We start from the raw sequence: 20565 nt of genomic DNA, 5'->3' as shown, positions 1-20565 counted from the left end.
TTTCTTATCTGTGGCTGCACCACAGAGGCCAGCCTTCACTCTCCACATGCTCCAGTGAGCCTGGCTGCCCATGAGGTGGTCACCACATCACTTTTCTTCCTTTCTTGGACCATTTTTGATCGATACTGACCATTTCTGACCAAGACTACTCCCCCAAAAAGCTGCAGCTTTGAAATATTTAACCCTTGTTTAACTCATTTAATTTCTTCCTGGAATTATTTTCTACATCTAACTGATAAATGGTCTTCATGATAAACCAATAAATAGAGTTGTTTACTTTACCCGTGACCATAATGTCATGTCTGGCTGGTGTAGTAAGTAAATGTGCTGTTTTGATACATTTTGTGAAGAAAGGCAACTGACTTGCAGCGTTGCACACACACTGTCACACTGCATGACTGTTTACTTGAGCTGCAGTTCTTTTGCATGCAGGTAAAGGCCACAGGTCCGTCACATCTTTGACAGCTGGATCAGGTTTGGAAAACAAATAAATGGACGGTCTGTTTCTCCCTTTAGTCAAATGGTTGAGTCAATATTTGTTCCGAATAAATGGATATCACAAATACACCCCTAAGCTATTAGGTTACTAAACCATTATTATGTGTGTTTTCATTAATAATTATCCTCATAGTGCATTTAATTGTTTCAAAGATTCACCGTGAGGCCATGTGAAATGAGTTAAGTACTTCCAGGAAAAAGGTGGATTTATTTTCGAGGTTTTCTTTCAGGCAGAGCCTTTTGTGTGGTTTGTGTTTGTTCAAGAGGAACTACAATAGATCTACTGAAGCTATTACGCAAAACAGACTGTAGCTACACGTATACAAGAGGGAAGTCACAAGTGAATTATATTGAAAAGATCAACAACTTAATCAACTGAGGTTATTTCTGCCGTTAACTGTTTTAAAAAAAAAAAGAAGTTGTTTTACCTGCAACGGATTCGACCACGTCCACCCAGCCACACTCATGCTGTGTGGATGCTGCTGCAGTGAATATGGATCGGCAGTAATGAGGTCTCAAGCGGCCATAGAAAGCATGGTCTATCATTATGAGCTGGCCAGAACCGCACTGCAGAGCTGTGTCATAATCCGCACACACTATGGATCTCCCAGACTCTGGAAAATCAGAAAACAAAGGTAATTGATTGTGGAGTGAGTTAAGTTGAATTCAGAGTGGGAATACATACCAAACTGGCATATGAAAGGCAGCTTTTTGCCGCAGTCCTCTGTGGCCTCCCACTGGAACCCTGAGTTTCCGAGGATGTGTCCGCAGGCCGCGCCCGGCCGTGGACCGCTCACCCACTTTGAGTAGGAGACAGGGGAACCGTCCAGCCAAGCAAGAGGACCTGACAGTGAATCAAATGGTCTGATCACATCCAACAGCACGACCAATATACTTCAAAAGTTTGACTTATAAAAGCCTGCATAAAATCCAGCAATGTACCACTGTCTGGAACACGGTTTATTCCCTCTGTGTGTGGTTCAGTGACTCCAGAGCAGGCCTGCTGTGATTCTCTATCTTGTCAAACATCTCAAACATCCTGTAAAGCCACACTGTTGTCTCCTCAGAGGAGTAAATCCACTGATCAGAGTACACCGGATGAAACTGACCTGTCGGCTAGCAAGTCTACAACGTGACCTACTGCAGGATATTTGGATTTATTGATGGATTTCAAGCATTCTTTCACAAATCAGCAGACAAACATTGTGCTGAGAGTCTCCCTCAGTAGTTGTTTGTCAGTACAGTGTGAACATTGTCTTCAGAAAAGTGTGTTTATACAGGATACATTCACAAAGTCACCTGAATAAGCTGAGGGCAGATGATGAAAGTGAAGAAGATGCAGCATACAATCATCAAATAAATCATCAACGACTCAATTAATCATTAACTTGAGAATATTTACCTGTTGAACTGTTAATCATGCATTCCACCTGCTTGTAATTAGACACTGACTTTCAAGCTGAAGATTATTCACTTTGCACAAAGTGAATAAGTTTCATTTCTTTCTGTTGCACATTAGATCTGGATTATAAAAGTTATATTCACTGTATGAACTGCTCAGTAAATATTTCTTGTGGTAAATTTGTGTCTGTGAACAAAGCACAGTTACCTTCACATCTCAGGGTGAACAGATTTGACTTTTTGACCCATTTCAAAAATGCAGATTTAATTTTCTTTAGTCCCTTAATCATAGACAAAATTATATTTTTTTCAAACTACATTTGTCTTCCTGAGAGACGTGTAACTCTCGTGATGTGACCGAACATGGCAGTCGTCCATCACTCTCTGTTTATTCACTTTACCTTCATCAGCGACAGACTGTTGCTTGCTGTGCGCCACTCCAAACCACGCATCCTCATCGGGGTCCAGGTGTGCTTGAAGAAAACGCTGAGTGTCTTCATCAGCGATAAAAGCAAGGTGACCCCCGCCCTCCTCACACCAAGCCTGGGCACCAAAAAAAGACAGCCGGACACCCACGAACTCAAAGCAGGAATCTCTAAAGGCTTTCTGCTTTTCTGCACAAGAAATGACGAAGCCTTCATTTTCAGCACCAGACCCACAGCTGAGGGTCAACAAGATCAGCAGATCCAGGAGAACCCAGCACATCATCTCTGTTACCGCCTCAAACAGCCAACTTCCACCGTCCCAGAGACTTCAAAGATATTCACTCGGGTCACATCCAGTTCGTCAGCGCGTCTCTCTCACACGCCTCCCTGGTTTCTTTGACACAATGTTTACCCAAACTCCAGAGTCGCTCCAACACCGATGAATGAGCTGCCTTTGCTTTGTACACAGCGTCGATAAAAGCATTACCAGTTTCAGCTAAATGGCAGGCTATGTGAGGTTTTGTTATTCCAGCTATTTGAAAAAGGAAAAACATCCTTATTGAGTCACACAATGAGTCATACCAGCTATTTTTGCTTGTTTTTTTTTTTTCTTTTGTGATGATTAATTTTGATCTATTTGTAAGGAAAGAACCAAAACCCAGTACATGACTTTGTTATGATGAAAGAAAATATAAACAGAAAAACAGCGAGGAAAGTAACCAGATGATAAACTTGAAATCTACTTCAGAATTTTTAAAGATCGCCAGATGCTCTTTGATCCACAGATGTAAGGACATTGTTTTTTTTAAAGAAACTATCTGATTTTCTTTGTTTTTCAAGGAGCCATTTATTACGCATGATTTAAAACTAACTGGTACTTTGTACTGAACACAGTTTATTGTGCGTGATAGCATTATCAGCGGGCTGCCTGGTAGGCGGCTCTGCTACACTGACAAACAGGAACTGAAGAAAAACGTTCTGATTGGGAAAAACATGAAGAGGGTTGCAGCGATGCTTGTTGAATGATGAGTATCTTTCAGGTGCTTCATTCATATTGTGTAGGTCATTTCACAGACAATCCAGCACGAGAGGATTTGTTAAATTTGGATTTTCTAAAACAAGCCATTCAGAACCTTATCTTGGAGTTTTGCGATTGTAAAATTATAATTGCAATATTGTGTATAATTGTTCTCCAGACCTGAAGAGAGTGTGCTCACCTGTGATAACCAATATGCATGCTTCCTAAGATTAGATCGAGTTTCGCTATACTGGCTTTTCCCTCCTGTAAACAGTGTGAATTATCCATCCCACACAGTTCCTCTGACACTTTACTACAGGCAGTTCCTCTCTGTTGAGAGTTATGAAGCTTTTCCGATGTGTGATGACATAAAAAAAAAAAAACATAAGTGATAAAAATATTTTTCTATACGTGACAGTTTGAGTACCTCATTATCAACATTCCATGTGGCGTGTCGTGTAGAAATAGCTCAGATCAATCAGTCCATGGCAACAGAGGTCACTCCATGTTGCTGTTTAGTGGATTTTAAACTATGCTGCAGCGCAATCAGTAATATAGGAAGCTCCTGCAGTGTTCAAACACTCTTACATGTGAAAGAGGTATAACAGTTAAACATATTAATCACAAAGTGTTCCATTTGTTGAGACTGTGGTCAATCACGCATTTTGAATCTCGCTTGCTTTGTGTGGTCCTGCCATCATAAACCTGTTGTTTTGGTCCTGTTTGTCAATTTAGAGTCCATTTCTTTGAAGCCCTGTTTATCTCTTGTCTGGAGCGCCGGTGCCTCCTGCTGCGAGTCTGTGCGAGCGCCCAAGCAACTGTTGCATGTTTACTTCTAATACACTTCATTCTGTCCTTAATGGATTTGTCATTCGATGACTGAACTCCAAACCACCGGGCTTGTTTGTCCTGATTAAAAGCGCTGCGAGCCGGAATAATGCATTCGCATGCTGGGCAGGAGCAGTCACGAGCGCCGGCAGTCGCTGCACCTGCAGTCACTGTGACTTGTTTAAAAAAGGCTTTTTGTCCTCTTAGATAAACAAAAGAGGGTGGCTTTGCTATCAGGGACACCTGAGACATTTAGATAGACGCACATCCTTGTTTCTCTTATTATTATGCGGCATCGTGATTCAATAACAGATCAAAATGACTCTCAGAATGTGTGTCGACATTCGTCTGGGTTTCAAAGTTCTGCATCATTCACGTCGTTGCACATTAGTTTACTAAAGATATGAAACGTGAGCATCCGTAATGAGTCATTCCCATCAAACTTTGATAGTTCCAGATCATAATCTTTTTTTTTATTTAAAATGGAAATTGAGTAAAGAGGTTGTTGGTTCAAATCTAAATGCCTCTTTTTGGAGTCTGCCTGTTCTATGCGTGCGCCGGTTTCTTCTTACAGTCCGAAAAAATGCGTGTGAGGTAAAAGAGGTGACTGTAAAGTTCCCATAGATGTCAATGTGAGTGTGTGTGACTGTCTGTGTCTCTGTCTGGAAGGATGGATGGAACAACAATATTAAAAAGAACAATAGAGTAATTGGTTGTGCTGGACAGAAATGTTTTGCTATTTTAAAAAAGTAGTTTTAGCAGGATTTAAACTCACCATCTTCTCTAATAAATATAATAATGTAAACATGGCTTGGTAGGTAAACTTTGCTCTGCACAGTGAACAGGGAGGAAGACATTATTCTAAAGACACCACAAAAATAACATTTTCGACAAGCACTGCAAGGTCGGGCTGAAGGGAGGTTTTGTGGTTTTCACTCGTCTCACTGTCGGAAAGTTTAAATCTCGGGTGTTGTTGCAGAATTCTGTGTTTTATTCTTGGACTCTGGGTTCCTACCGCAATGCCAAGACATATGTTGGCTTAATTGGCCTTTCTAAAGAGCAGTTGGGTACGAGCAGGTGGGTCATTGTGTGTTACTGTGTCAGGCATATGATTTACTGCAGACCTGCTGTGCCTCAATATCAGTTGGGATGGCAACCGGCTTCCCATGGTCTGAACTCCAGAACAGGCGATAATGCAAACACACCATTTCCAAGTGTGTTGATATGGCCGATGCAACAGCGACATGTTTAAAAAAAGGCTGAAGCTTCAGAATGCTGTGGCTATATAATTCTGAGCACAGCTGCCTGTGGAAAATGAGTTTGTATTGATTGACAGAGGGAGGAAAAGTAGAACTAAAGCAGGTCTGGGAATTCTGGGCCTTTGGTTGTAACTTGACTGTTCAAGGTGAATTGAATGAAAACTGAATCGCATGGCGCATGCAGTGCAATTGTTCTACCGGTACTTATATTTGTTAGAGGAATCGTTTTCTCTCAAGTCAGAGCTCATAGGTTACATCTAGACTCCGATCACACTGCAGGTCTTGCTCTTCAATTCTGAAGCTGAGATCAGGTTTTTTTTTGCAGGATCATTCACACTACATATTAAATGCGACCTCCATCAGAGCGCAGTGTGAACGTGATGTGACCAGACAATGAATGCATGAAAAAAACATGGCGTCACGCCGAACGCACTGTTCAGGGGAGTAAATATGAAGGCCGCACAGCTCAGTGCATGAGAATTTCAAGATGTTGTGCAATAAGAGCTGACATAATTTTGAGAAAACCATGAGGAAAAGAAGGCGATTGAGTAAAAAAGAGGGGGCAGATTCCGCCAGCGCAGATTTGTGACATCAGTCCCACGTCCACACGCCAATGTCGTGGACGTTGCATACATGCGACTTGAGCTTTCAGACTGCGCTCGCCTTGAAAAATGATACTTTTCCGATTTGGTACCATATACAAATGAGGCTTGGATCTGGTTTGAAAAAAATTGAATTGCAACATTCACACTCATCAGATATGAGTCACTTGTGAGCAGAAAATCAGATTTGGGTCACATTTGCTTGCACTGCCGAAAGACTGCACACACTACAGGATAATCAGGCCGTGTGTCGGGTTTGTGCAGATGAAATTGTGTCTGATGTTTCTATGGTGCGCGGTGTGTTAAGAGTGACTTTTTTCTGGTCATAACCGCTCAGGAGGTGTCAGAGGGGCGATCATAGATACTGAACATGTTCAATATTTTGCGATCAGAACTCCTGGCGTGCTCCGAGAAGAGCCGATCAGCTCAGATCCAGCCTGTCCACACCCTCACCTTCCACCTTGACTTTCCAACAATGACTAAGTACAAAATTGTTCATTCCACTGATGTGCCTAATGTTTAAATGGTATTTTTTGTGTGTATTCTGCTAGTACAATAAAAAAAAAAGCAAATCTAATTTTACATATTTTTTTGTATTACTACAACTGTACATTTCTGAGACGAATATGCACATGAAAAGGTATTTTCTGATATAAAACACTGTGACAATGATTGAGGTAAAGACTACTTTGGAAAAAAACTATCTGCAATTAATTGTTAAAACATGTCAAGTCTCGAAAAAAGAAAATTATTGTTCTTTGGGCTTCAGGTAAACAAATAAAACATCATTAAATCACCCCATGAAACCTTTGAAAGACACCACAATGTGTTATAAAAATGATAAATAAGGCCATTAAACAACATTTGCCATTCAAAGATTTTTGCTTGAATCCTGTGAGCATGTTTCCATACAGCTCCATATAGTCAACACATTTTTCATTGTAAATAATTGCAGTAAATAAAAGAAAAAAACATTTGGATTTCTTTTTTTTTTTAACGTGAAATGTCTTCGAAAAGGCGACAGAGTGTCTTAATGTGATCAAAGTATTTTTCATGATAGTCTCAGAACATATGGGCTCCTGAGGCTCATGTGGTGGAGTGATTCATCAAACACTCCCGAGGGGGGAGCAGTCCGATGTCTATCTTTGGATAGGGTTGTGTCCCTGCAGTCCGTCGAACTCTGAGTAATATTATGTATAACATGTCAAAAAGTGCAGCTTTTTTTTCTCCCGTCTCTGACAGATCAGTTCGGTTCCCACATTAGCGGATGCAGACCAGAACCAGTGGTGACAAAATCATTTCCTACATAATTTTCCCTCATTTAAAATGCATGTAAATGTGCGAGGTGAAATTCTCAATGGTTCAAAGAGCAAAGAGCAAGAGATTAATTCTCATGCTTACATTAACAATAGAGCCCAGTGGGATTTTGAGTGATTAGTGGTCCAGTTCAGGCCAGCATACGGGAGTGAAATATAGATTCACTCCTGCTAAATGGGAATGAGATGCATAGCAAATGTGAAAAGCGATCTGCACAGGTCTGGGGTTTTCTCCTAATTTACTGTTTACATCTGATGCAGCTGTTGTATTATGTTTAAAAGACCTTGAAGATAAATAAAAAAAAATATGTGTGTTCATGGATCTTAAAAGAATTCCAAATATAGGGAATTCTGATGGATTGAAGATCAGAATCGAAAAGAAGTACAATCTGTCAAAGACCGGCCAGATATCTGTGCGAAAGTCCTTTTTAAAATGCTTTGTGAATCGTGTTGCTCCAGAACCGAATCACTCTTTAATAGGATTAGCATAATAGTTTATCGAATTTGTCGAATTTGTATCGACTTTGCAGCAAAAACAAATCCTGGCTCAACGTTATCCACGCTTCATGCTTCGTACGCTGCCAACACACCTTGCTGTGTTACCTGACCCATTATCAGGCTTTCTGCACAGCTTTTTGATGTCTTATTCATTGGATGCAGGAGTCGCGATGCAGACGCTGTGGTGTGGCGCTCAGTGGAGCAGGATTTCCCAGCAATACTTTGATCTGTTACTATGCAAAGTAAATACTTCTATATCAACACCGAACTACTTTGGTATATTGAATAAATGCTGTGCATGTATTTTACATTCTGTGGGCTGCAGAAGCAATCAGCATCAACACCGCCCTTCACCTGCTTTTTTTTTTAATCCAGTGCTTGACAGAATTGTTGTGCCGTCTCAAAACAAACCTGATATTAAGAATCACAGTCCATATGATTTAAGCACCACTTCAGAGCTGTGTGAAAGCTTCTGACTCAGACTAATTCTACCACTTTTAGCATGTGTGAAAGAAAAAGGATGTTGTTTCTTGATCCATTGAGCTGAATATAACTTATAGATCATTCAGGAAACAACATAAATCCACAGTGCGGTAATAAGGCACATGGAGGGAGCAGATGTTGCGGTTTTGAGTCTCAGTAATACAGAGGAAATTAAATAACTTCATGAATAGGCCTTACTGCAAAACAAAAGGAAGTCTTGCCACATATTTGTTTTTATAGAAAATGAGTCATCAGATACTGTCAGTTGTTCACAAAAACATTAAAAAAAAAAAAAAAAAACACCACCCCCATCCAGCAGATTGTGTTGCTTCCCGACGTGCTAACGGATGAAAACATTATCTGAGGCACTGGTTCACTGTGGCCTTTCTCCCATAACATTAGATTATTATCTCTAGCTTGAAGAATTTCTTTCTTGCTGACTAGTGAAGACTTTTTCAGTCTAAATTTACGACGTCTGTCTGATACTCTTTTGTGTTTGTGCAAAATAAGTGAATACGTCTGTCAGTCAGTCATTGTCACCTGTTGATTCATCCAGTCTGACACTCGAAAGGTTTGCCAATCATCAGGAGTTCAGCATTCAAACCCAACCCGGCTTGATGAGGTAAGCTCGGCTGGCTGACTTCATTCCAGAAAAGATGGGAAATTTTAGAATCACAGTGACTTCATTTTGGTTGAAAATACCAAAGCCTACCAAGCTATGCTTTTATTATTTTTATTTATTTATTTATTTATTTATTTTTTGAGAAGAAGAAGCTTTATGACTGCTTTTGTGGACAAATTGTTTCAAAAGAAGGAAGCACAGAAAGTCAATCAAAAAATACAAAAGAAAGAGGCTTTAGGAAGAATGGCAATTAAGCCATGATGTTTCCTGAAAGAATGAGTGTTGGATGGAGAAATTATATCATGTCACCTCTGTAGAAATGTGAAAAGCAGTGACTGAGCACATGAAAGGCACTAAGGCTTGAAAATTGCTGCACGGATAAAAGACAAGCATGATATGAATCTGCTCTGCAAATTTTACAATTTAATCAATAGCTCACTTTTTCATCTGCATTTTTATAGCCAATAAATTTATCATTTTAATAAAATGAATCTTGCAATTTCAAGAATTTCCCTAGTGGCTTATTTGTTTTTTTTTTTCCAGTTTTCTATAGAATTTTGTTTGGAGGTCGTGTTCTGATAGCAGATATTTTAAAGTAAACTGAATCAAATTATTCGCCAGTCCTTCACAGGACAAACACAGACAGACAGACAAACACAAACACACTATCTGTTCAAACTAATCACCACAGACAAAACATTATCTGAGACAGTTATTCAATTATTCATTATTATGTTATGGTAATTCTGTTAAGGATCCAGAAGGACCCAAATACACTGCCAGTTTCAAAAGAACAAGTAAAGAATGACTTTAATAAAAATAAATCACACAAATTGACAATAATGAGAAATAATGAGAAAGAGATTTACAGAGAAAATGACAAGAAACGAACACATACATGAATGTGGCACAGCTGACAATGATGGAGCAATTGGGAGGATGACAGAGATCAGTTGAGGACTCAAACAAAAACACATCAGATTTAGGTAGAAACTCCATGATTTGAAGGTTCGGGACAACAGAAAAGTTCAGAATAAACAGAAAACCACACCTGAGGAGAGCAGGGTTTAAGTAAAGGAAGACTCAGGTGCAGCGGATGATGGTAACGAACCGACAGCTTGTCAATTAGAAACATGATGAATGGAGGGATGCTGACGGAGGAGAGGGACGTATGAGGGAGGAACAAAAAGACACTGAACCGTACACAAGCAGGGGACATGAAACAAGATGTGGACTGAAACTAGGAACTAAAACCAGAACGTCAGGAAACATGAGCGAAGACAAAGCATGAAAACACAACAAAACACTAAATCATAAACAACACAGTCAGTTACAAGAGGTCCTCAATACAAGCACACCATATTCGGCCTTTAGTTTGAACAAATCTGCAATTTAAGTATTTTATAAACTTCAAACTTGTGTTAACAAAAATGGAATGATTTGTGTTATGATATACAAATCACACTGATGTTTTTTAATATGTGTGTGAAGGTACTCTCAACAGAAAGAAGATTAGTATAAGAAATGATAACATTATTTAGGTGTTTGGTTATATTAAGGATTTATATCTAAGAAGCCAAGTGCCATACCTGATTATTAACAGAAGTAAATCAACAAACCAAAACTAATGAGACATTTCACACATTGATAACAAACTGGAATGTGCAGTATAAGCAGCAATACTAGATCTATAAACTCAGTTAAGTACAAACAGTTACATTTAAAACAGAAGCAACAAACAGTGCAGTGAGCAGAGCTAATATTGGAGAAATGTGAAGTAAAGTGGCGGCTTCCTTCACCCTGTCTGTCACACCGTGTAAACCAGGGCTTGTAAGGCCAGAGACCTCGCTCATTAATTTAATCATATTAAGAAAAGCGCTGCAGGAGCACATAAGCGTGAGAAGCTGTAATTAATTGTTTCCGTCCCTAGCCTATTTTCTTTGTGAAACATTTTAATTTTGTGTAAACAAAGTAACAATGAAAATACCTCATTTGTCCCAGAAAAATGGGAGAATTCAGTCAGAACTTCCTACTTTTAATGAAGCATTTTATCCTCCTTCAGTTCAGTTTTCACAACTTAAAGGTCAGTAAGTTTCTGTCAATTTTAAGAATTGCAGTGAATAAAAATAATAAGAAGGAATGAATGAAAAACAGTTTTTAATTTACATGAGCAAAGGGAAAATACCTCCAGCACGCCCATGGATTCATCTGTCAGGTGAACTACGTCCTCCACTGTACTGCTGATGACCGTTTAGTCAAAGGTAAAGTGTGCAGCACAGATATCGCCTCTTTAATAATTACCTTCCTTTACTCCAGCTCCGGATGTGACAGCCTGCCTGTGAATCTCATTATCTTGTTTTTACCGTTGAAATGTGCAGCGAGGGAGGCTTGTTTTTCTATCGGTGCCTTCTTGCTGACTGCTGCTGATAATTGATTTTAACTTCGTCAGTGACCCTTTCATGAGCATGACAGCGGTCTTAATTCGAGCAGGCGTGTAATCGCCATTATGCATTCACATACTGAATAATGATGCAATTAAACATCACAGGAAAAAAAATCGTATCTCCTCATAGAGTTCATTATGATCAAGGAGAAATATCTGCATGTTAGATAAACACTCATTCTGTAAACAAGAGTAAATTATTTACATTTTACGCGACAATGTTTTCAAGGTCAAACAGAAAACTTTTGTGGCATTTTGTGTGTGTTTTCTTGAAATGGAAGTGAAAAGAAACCTGGAAACCACTGATGTAGTTGTGGTAAAACTCACTTATTCAGGGAATTAAACAGCAGCTATTCATTTTGTTAATTCAGATAAAAATCCACTCTTGTTTGCTCCATTAGTGAGATTTTATTAAGATATTCCATGTTTCATTTGAAAATCAATCAAACAAACTGAAAACACAGAATTCGGTTTGACATTATTGGATTCATATCTGCTCAAAGCCTTTATTTTAGCAGCTCATATCAAATGTTCGTAGCTCCTCTCTTGGTTCAGCGATGCAGCAGAAAAAAAGGCATGTTTTGAAAGGAAATAGCATGAGAAAAAGAAGCAACAGAAATTGAGGGTATTCTTTGTGTTCGAAGATAAAAGTTGAATCAATATTAAATACTTGGAGCGTAGCTCAAACAGAACCTCATAGATGCTCTCTGGAGCTTCATCTCAAGCTGAAAATGTTTAGCTGGACGACATCTATAAGCACTCCACAGATCCAGGAGAGTCCGAGCTGTGGGAAAAACCAAGAAACCCTGATAGGTTTGAATGGTTCACACTCAGCAACAATCTTCGTATGTCTATGTTAATGTCACCCCTTCTTTCTAAAGCTCAGTTTGGCTTCACGTCGGATGACCTTTTTAGACAGAGCCTCAATATACTCAATGGTTTCGGTGCAGTTTGCTTATGGAACGTAGATCTTCGGCCATTGAACATGCACTCTATGCAATATTCTCTCAATCTTGATCGTAATAGATCTTCATTATTGGTTCCAATACTAGCTGCTATTGCTGTAATTACATGATTGCCTGTTACACTGGCAGTCCATCACAGGGAAAACAGACATTTACGGTCAATTTAAAGACTCCGTCTGTCCGTCAGTCACAGGGCGACAACACAAAGACGGACACTCACACACAGTAGCCCGAACACCAACTGGCAATCTAGTGTGACCAGTTCCATGCACGATTTTCTGGAAGGAAACCAGAGAACCTGGAGAAAACCTCTCCACGGGCTCTCAGCCACTAATTCACAGAAAAACGAAACATTAATTCCATTTCTGATCAACTATTATCCACTTCACTCAAGGCTTTTGACATAATTAGGTTAGCAAAATGACCTGCTCTATTTATTAAGTCGACTTAAGTATCATATCAGTGTTTTGAACTTCTTGGTTCTGCAGGAAAAATCAGCTGACCAAAGCCTCAGTGTGCTCAGAATAGAAAATCCCGTCAGGTCCTGAAGGCTGCAGCCCCGTCGGGGCTTTTGGGCTCTGAGAGTGTGATTCTGTCTCTTTCTGTCTCTTTGAGCAGGTGAAAGTTTGCCAGGTGTGTCTGATTTAGCAGATCACTGGGAGACAAAAGAGTGGCTGTGGTGGACTTCTCAAAGGATCTCCTTCTTCTCTTTTTTTAACTATGTTCAGTTCAGTTCTGGGAAATTTCACACATTTTTTTTCTACAGAACTCATTACCGTTTTGTAGTCTCTCCTTGCAATAGTCTGAGAGAAGCAAACCCGACGGGTGCTTCAGGGAATCTGCGTTCAGTCGTGACTGAAGGCGGCAGAGACACAGGTGGGCTCACCTTCACCAGGAACCAAAGCGTCTTTCGCTCAAGGAATAAATACAAAACTGAACAAAACACTGATAAGGCTGCTCAAACAGTTTCAAAGGCAGACTCACCGTGAATAAATGACTAATGTTGATAAGAAAATGTGACTACATACACATCTTTGGCACAGGTCTGGGCCGCATGTTTACAAGCTCACGTGAAAAAAGTTTATCTTTGCATATACTGCTGGAGGGGGTCTGCCTCCATGTCTGTGTGGGTAATAACCACATCCTGATCTTCTAAAGCAATATATCTGAACTACATTACATTTTATGGTTATTTCTGACGTGAATTCATGAGTATCTTCTATGACATGAAGTTACTGTTTTTATTCCAGTGAACAAAAGAAGACATAGTTGGAGTTTCAATACAAATGAAACAGATATAACATATTTTGCTTTCTTGTTAGTTTTAAATGAGTTTTTATGAGTGTGGATTGTGAACCATGTGAAGACTTAAAGGGATACTTCAACATTTTGGCAAATTGGCCCATTTAGCACAATTCCTTAGTCATTTCGAACAGCATACTTACTTTTTTTTGTGAGGGCGAGCTGTTGTTTATCCAGAAGTGAGTCGGGGAAGGTTTACAGGACGGACACAATGGAAGTGAATGGTATTTTTGCTTCCCCTCAACAAACTCATCAAATACACAATCCAACAACCCCAAAACACTTTGGTGGACACGTTATAATCCGCACATTCACTATGCTGTGAAATATTAATGCAAAATTACGAGATTGAGTTGTTTATGCGAAGATTGCTAAGACGGAACTACTTACTAAACATGGCGTCTGGGCGTAGTGATTTCAAAAGAAAAGGTAGTTCCCAGTATTTTCTTCAATGTCGTAACGCTACAATATTATTTGTTGGTGTTCCACAGCGTAGTGAATGTGCGGATTATAACGTGTCCACCAAAGTGTTTTGGGGTTGTTGGATTGTGTATTTGATGAGTTTGTTGAGGGGAAGCAAAAATACCATCCACTTCCATTGTGTCCGTCCTGTAAACCTTCCTCGACTCACCTCTGAATAAACAACAGCTCGCACTTACAAAAAAGTAAGTATGCTGTTCGAAATGACTAAGGAATTGTGCTAAATGGGCCAATTTGCCAAAAATGTTGAAGTATCCCTCTCAAGCTGTCAGGAATGGAGCTGCATGTCGACTCCATTGAGCTGGGGTTTGCTGCCACCATGTGGTTGTAATAAAGAAATGCCTTCCCATAAATATTTTCCTTCCATTCAACAAAAGTTATAGATACTAGACAGGTCTGATTAGAAGTGCTATTATGATTGTGCATATTTACCTTTAAAGGTTAAGTCAATGATACACACACCGCCTTGCAGAAATAATCCTGAATGACAGTTTATTTTATAGCTTAATGAAATCTTCTAGAATCATTTCAACGACAGGCTTCATAGCCAGACACACCCTCTCAGTTACTCTCTGCTGCTTTGAGCTGTGAACTCTGTCTGCTGCAGTTTGTTCCTCTCTATGAGACCAAATCCAAACCTCATCTGCCTCGTGACGCTGCACATTTCACTTTAAACGTCGACTCTTGGAGAGGTGTACGCACCTCGTGCCAGAAAAGTCATTTCCAGCTGATTCTTCTACAGCAGTAGAGCTGCAGAAAACCAGGGGTCTGCAAACCATGAAACACACGTGGCTCCTCAGTCCTTCTGCAGTGGCTCCATCACGCTTTCAGAAAAATTAAATGCAAATAGACATTTTTATCCAGTTATTTAATTTACACATCAGACTTTTATATTAGTCAAGGCAAATTTATCCATATAACACAATTCAGACACAAAGCCATTCACTGAGGTTTAAAACTGATAAATGAAATGCAAAAACAAACCGTGTAAAACAGGCATGAAAAGGGGAATAAATAAAGTGAAAGGTTTACTACAGTAAGACAACGGTAGTAAAATAAGTACCTTTTTTTTAAAACAATTTATTACTTTTTCCAATTTAAGAGACATACAGTTTAAACAACACAAATAACACTCAAAAACAACAAAAATATAAATAAGAGCAGAATACATACATTTTATTGCACAATAACATGCACACAGACACATCAATCAATGAAAAAAATGTGGTCACCCTCTTCATCGTATTTCTACTATACAATATAATTTTGTAATGCTTATAAAATTGTGAAATAAATGCACAAACAAACAAACAATACTCTCATCATGGAACTAAAAAAAGTTCATCTTTTTAAGATAGTTGCAACAGTCCTTGTCCAGTTCTGTGAATTTGCACATTCAGGCTGTTTATTAGGAAAGAAGACTACATCTTGTCAAAATCCTCAGGGTATATGCAACAAACACATTTTAGCTTCAGCTGGACCGTTGATTTTTGTAAACGTAGAGATTTAAGTCGAGAACCTCTTTCCAGAATATCTGCTGTTTTTTGACAGCTCCACACGCAGCAGGGTGCCAACTCCTTCCGTACAGCTGATACAGTAGTCAAAATTTGGATTAGAGCGGTGCAGTTTAGCAGGTGTGATATGAGTCCTAAGCAAACGTTCATAATGTTAAAGATGACACTTTGTATTCATAGTTTGAGTTTGGGCCAAAAGGCAAGTCTCCTCCCAATCCTCCACACTGATCTGATCGGACTGACTGTAGATCATTTTTCCATGCAGGAGACAGTGTTTTCTTTAGAATCTGCTAATAATAACTCATGTAGGAGCCATTTCTCATTTCTTTAATTCACCACCAGGGGGAGCAAGTTGGGTGAAGGTATAAATGGGGTACACAGGTGATTGACACAAGTGTGCAGAGAGGGAAGGCAAGTTTTCACCATGATCAATATGGCGTGTGGGATGGTGCTGGCCTGGGCAGAGGGAACTGTTTGGGTGAGCTTTCCGGCTCCAGCTTGATGTGAACCGTGGATTTATGTGCCAGGTGAAATAAATGGGTTGCAGCCATAATTACCTTTTAATGATGCGATGGCATTAAAGTACCTTAATCATACAAATCTTTTATTTTGCTTAGTCCTTTCTCCATCCAGTGTGTGAATCCATTCATTCATTCATTTCCTAGCCGCTTGTTCTTTTCAGGTTCACAGGCAGCTGGACCCAATCCCAGCTTCATATGGGATGGACTCCTCTCACATTCACACCTGGGGGCAATTTAGGGTCGTCAATAACCTGATATGCATGTTTTTGGACTGTGGAAGGAAGCCGGAGTACCAGGAGAGAACATGCAAAGTACACATAGAAAGGCCCCAGCCAGTATCTCAACACGCTGATTCTGCTGAATATCAGATTTGAGTCCATAATTAAACCCAGATTTCTGGCTAGGATTGGTATCTTAAGTGGTATAGAGTCAAGGTGAGAGTTGACCTTTAGCCTTTTCTCTTTGGCTCTGAAAACTGTTACTCAAATATTACTTTATTCAAACATTTAAGACCAGTTCCATAAAAAAGTTAAAAAGAGTCAAGTTAGCTGCATTTTTCAGAAATGACTAAAAAAATAAAAAAGTTCAAAAAGTTTAAAAAAATAGAGATTATATTTGTTATATTGCTTGAAACTCCTAAAATTGCACAAAAATGTGAAATACGACCAAACGAAGATCAATAAAAAAGTAAAACAGCTTAAAATGTAATAATATATCTAGTTTTGTAGCAATGACACTCCATAAATGCAAACTTGGATGTTTCTGCAGGTTTATAAGTTCTGTTATCCTCATTTCAAAGGATAAACATGTTTTCAGTTTTCAAGTTTTCTTTTTCTCTTGAAAAGTGTAACAATGTGCTGTTTTGATAAGATAAGTTGTTTTGTTTGGGAATTTTCAAATTGTCTGTGGATGTGAACATGAGTCTGTTCAGTCGTAAGAAACTCAACATTTCCACACCAGTTATGGACGTTTTATTGCCATTTCGACACAATCATCTGCCTTTTCATTGCTGGAAAACACTGCAGATCCTCTATTACCGGTACATTATTTTCTATATACATTTGTTGTAATTTCTCGGTCTTTCCATGATCCGTTGCTTTCACCGTGTTCACTATGAATTTGGCTTCAGCTTTGCCGTCATAACAGGGCTTGTCAGCCGCAGCCTTCGGGCATGAATTCTCCCCATCTTCACATTTTTATATGTAACTGAGTGAAGGATTAAGCTCCAGACATAACTTTTAATGACACCATACGTCCTGTCTGTCTACTGCTACTAACACGTAACGCAAATACAAAGACTGACTTGGAAAAAAGGGGAGGATGGCTAAAAACTGATGTAATGTTGATACGAGGTGTGAAATTTAATCCAAGAAAGTAAGAAAAAGTGAAGAGTTAATCTGATTTTTTTTTTAAGTTGAAATAAATTATTCGTAACGATGCCTTTGCTGTTTATTAACTTTAAAAACTTTAAAAGTTTGTCTTACAGATGGTCGAACATGTGACGAGTCCAACTGGGAAGTACAAGAGTTTATTTGGGGTCAATTTGACATATTTTGTGCTTGAGCATAACAGATGTCTGCACCGTAATAATGAAGGATTTTCAAGAACAAGTACATCTCAAACTGAGGTGAAATTACATTTTCACTTATTTAATGATGACAACCATCACATAATTCAGAGATTTCTCATTCTTAAACCTGTCAACTCAATTTCATTTAAAGGTAGACAGTCCTCACACTCACAGAAACTGTGAATTAAAAAAAAAAAAAAGACCATGCGTCAACACTGCTGATGATTAAGCAGGATAAAACTTTATTAATCAATAAAACTTCTTTCTCTGACAGAGATACCTCATTGTTCTTTTACATAAATAAATGGCGTTTACATCATCTGTAATACCACTGATATCATTAATGTACAAACAGAGACAAACAATACTGCTGTTACAGTCAGATTCACTGTAAAGTCACTTACGTATTCCCACCACTGTTTTTGTACGTGTGTGCGATCTGTAACCACTCAAACTGTAGGGGAGGGGTTTACAAGCCCATGCAAAGCCTAAAGCAACAGAGAAGTGGTTAGTATTGCTATCATAATTTAGAAGAAATTCTGTGGAATGAATGGATTTCTTTTCGCTAATGGCGCGTCCATTCACAATGACAGGCACACCTGAATGGCGGAGAGAGGATGGCGGATGGTCTCCATGATTTGGCACAGTTTATCAAGCTACAGAATTAAGCACAGTTCTGAGCTGTTTCAGTGATATAATGGTATAACATGTCATGTACACGGGGATTACATGTTTACAAATCTTTGTACAATTTACAGACGGATGGAGCAAAAAGAGAGAAATAAAACATCACATTTCAGGTGAAGGAAAAAATGCAACCGCAACTGAGGTGTTTATGGGATTGCGGCGTTATTATTTTTCTCTTTTTTTCTCTTTCTGGCACTCGGTTTGTTGCAGTTGCTCGGTGAGCGGCAGCAGCAGCGAGTGCAACACCTTCAAAGATCACCCATAAAATGAGTCATGGCCTCTGACCTCTGTGGCGTCGATGTGCGTGAGAGAAACCGCGTGGAAATAAAACAGTGCAAAGAAGAGAGGTAGCAAGGCGTCTGTCGCCAAGATCAAACTGGCAAAACAATTCACTCTCGGTGCAACGGAGCGACGGCAAAGCGGAAGATTACTAAGACTGAGTAATTCAAACGACCCCGTGTGTTTTATGCAGTGGTTTCAGCATGTAAACACTGTGCTTTGCGAGTAAAAGTCGTAGATTGTCTTCTATGCATCAAAGAGGGGGAAACATTACATATCAGTGTGCTGTTGGTGAGTTGAAGCGGTGCGAGCAGATTCGCACCTTCACTTTAGAGCTATAATCCACATTCTTCACACAGAGCAACTAAAGAAAATACCCATAATTCTGCACTTGGTCCAGTATGTCGACTCGGAGCTGTACAGTGCGGACTGGATGTAGGCGTCTCCACAGTCGCTGCCCAAAGCTTTGGAGGTGGATACATTTACAGTTTATTCTTCCATGTGCAGACAGCTGAATATTATGTGCCACTGTTGTAGTGCCACTACTGACCGCTAGATGGCTCACATGCATTATGAATCCACACGCACAGTTTGGAAAGGAGACACAAAGGCATGTGTTCAGTCACAGGTGAGCTCAGTGAATGGAGCATCTATAGAAAGCATAACACAGTATCTGTTTATAGTGTGCCGTTTGCCTGGGGGGGATTTAACAACTTCACTTTTACACATCTTCAGAAATACAGCTTCTTTTGTAGCTGACAAACTAAATACATCAGGCCAATAAAGTCCATAAGTCTAGCTTATCACAGAGCGAATAGTTCGGAAAAAGTGTTTCTAATGGAGAGGAAAATATGTCTTCAGTGAGGTCAAATTAACTTCTTGAACTAATCAAAATTTGTCACTTTCCAAATGGTAAGTTCAGAGATTTATAGGATTCAGATCAGAGGAATCAAAGTTTTCCCAGTTACCAGTTCTCCATGAACTCAACATATGTCTTCCATTTATTAAATCCTTTTTGGTAGAACGCTGGAGTTCCTAATGTCAGTTGTGCGTTAATGCACCTTTATGTTGTTTAATGGACATTAAAAAGCTTGGTGGATGGTGTTTGTAGATACCAGACAGCCGTATTTGCACCTGTTTCTCATTTAACATCACGTTGTCGTTATTCCATTTATAATACTATTAATCAATCGATGCAGCACAACAACCTTGAATATCTAGTTAATTTTACCCTTGATTTCTTTCCGTCTCTGCTTCTTCATGATAACCTCTTTAGGAAGATTAAAAGAAACGATTCTCTTTATATCACATCTGTAACTAAGTTATCAAAATCAATTTGTATAAAACACTGAGTAAAATTGCATTTCATGAATCTACAGAATCTCAGGTTCAGCAACAATGTGGGTTTGTGTTGACGGATCAGCTTGAACTCCCGTTCCATAGCGAGTCAGAGCTGTTTTAGGCATAAGTCTGAGCTTTGGACAGCGCTGTCCGATCACCCCACCATCCAGTCACTAATGTTCACTCACAGTGCAAAGACTTACAGTAAGACTTGTCATTTCATTTCACCAGTAATCTATAGTAATATTGTAAAACAACAATTTACAGTATATGCACACTACAGAGGAAACATTTTGTAACTATACGCAACACGGATCGGTCTGCACTTCGACTACGACGCTGTCTCTACTCCCAGTTCAGTCGCTGAGCTCTATGTCTACTGGGGACTTTTGTTACGGATGCAACCAAACAGTGTCATACACATATGTACAGGCTGTGTGCTTCGGTATTTACATTCTGTCGACTGCATGTAATAAATGAACGAACCGCCGCAATGCAAACATGCAAAATGAG

The 20565-nt window shown here is 39.3% G+C and overlaps 1 protein-coding gene across 1 annotated transcript in view; it reads right to left on the bottom strand.

Annotated features, from left to right (window-relative positions):
* LOC115403428 (polycystic kidney disease protein 1-like 2) overlaps window positions 1-2607 on the bottom strand; it is a 46277-nt gene extending 43670 nt beyond the window's left edge. Inside the window, exons 1-3 of the mRNA XM_030112311.1 lie at window positions 2301-2607; window positions 1184-1342; window positions 927-1112 (exon numbers count right to left, since the gene is read on the bottom strand). Coding sequence (XP_029968171.1) covers window positions 927-1112; window positions 1184-1342; window positions 2301-2607 — 652 coding nt within the window. The remainder of the gene's footprint in view (window positions 1-926; window positions 1113-1183; window positions 1343-2300) is intronic.
* Window positions 2608-20565: the final 17958 nt, after the last annotated feature.

This window comes from Salarias fasciatus, chromosome 16, assembly GCF_902148845.1.
Source record: "Salarias fasciatus chromosome 16, fSalaFa1.1, whole genome shotgun sequence".
NCBI classification, from domain to species: domain Eukaryota; kingdom Metazoa; phylum Chordata; class Actinopteri; order Blenniiformes; family Blenniidae; genus Salarias; species Salarias fasciatus.
Note: the sequence above shows the minus strand (reverse complement) of the source record. Positions and strands in the feature narration are given on the sequence as shown.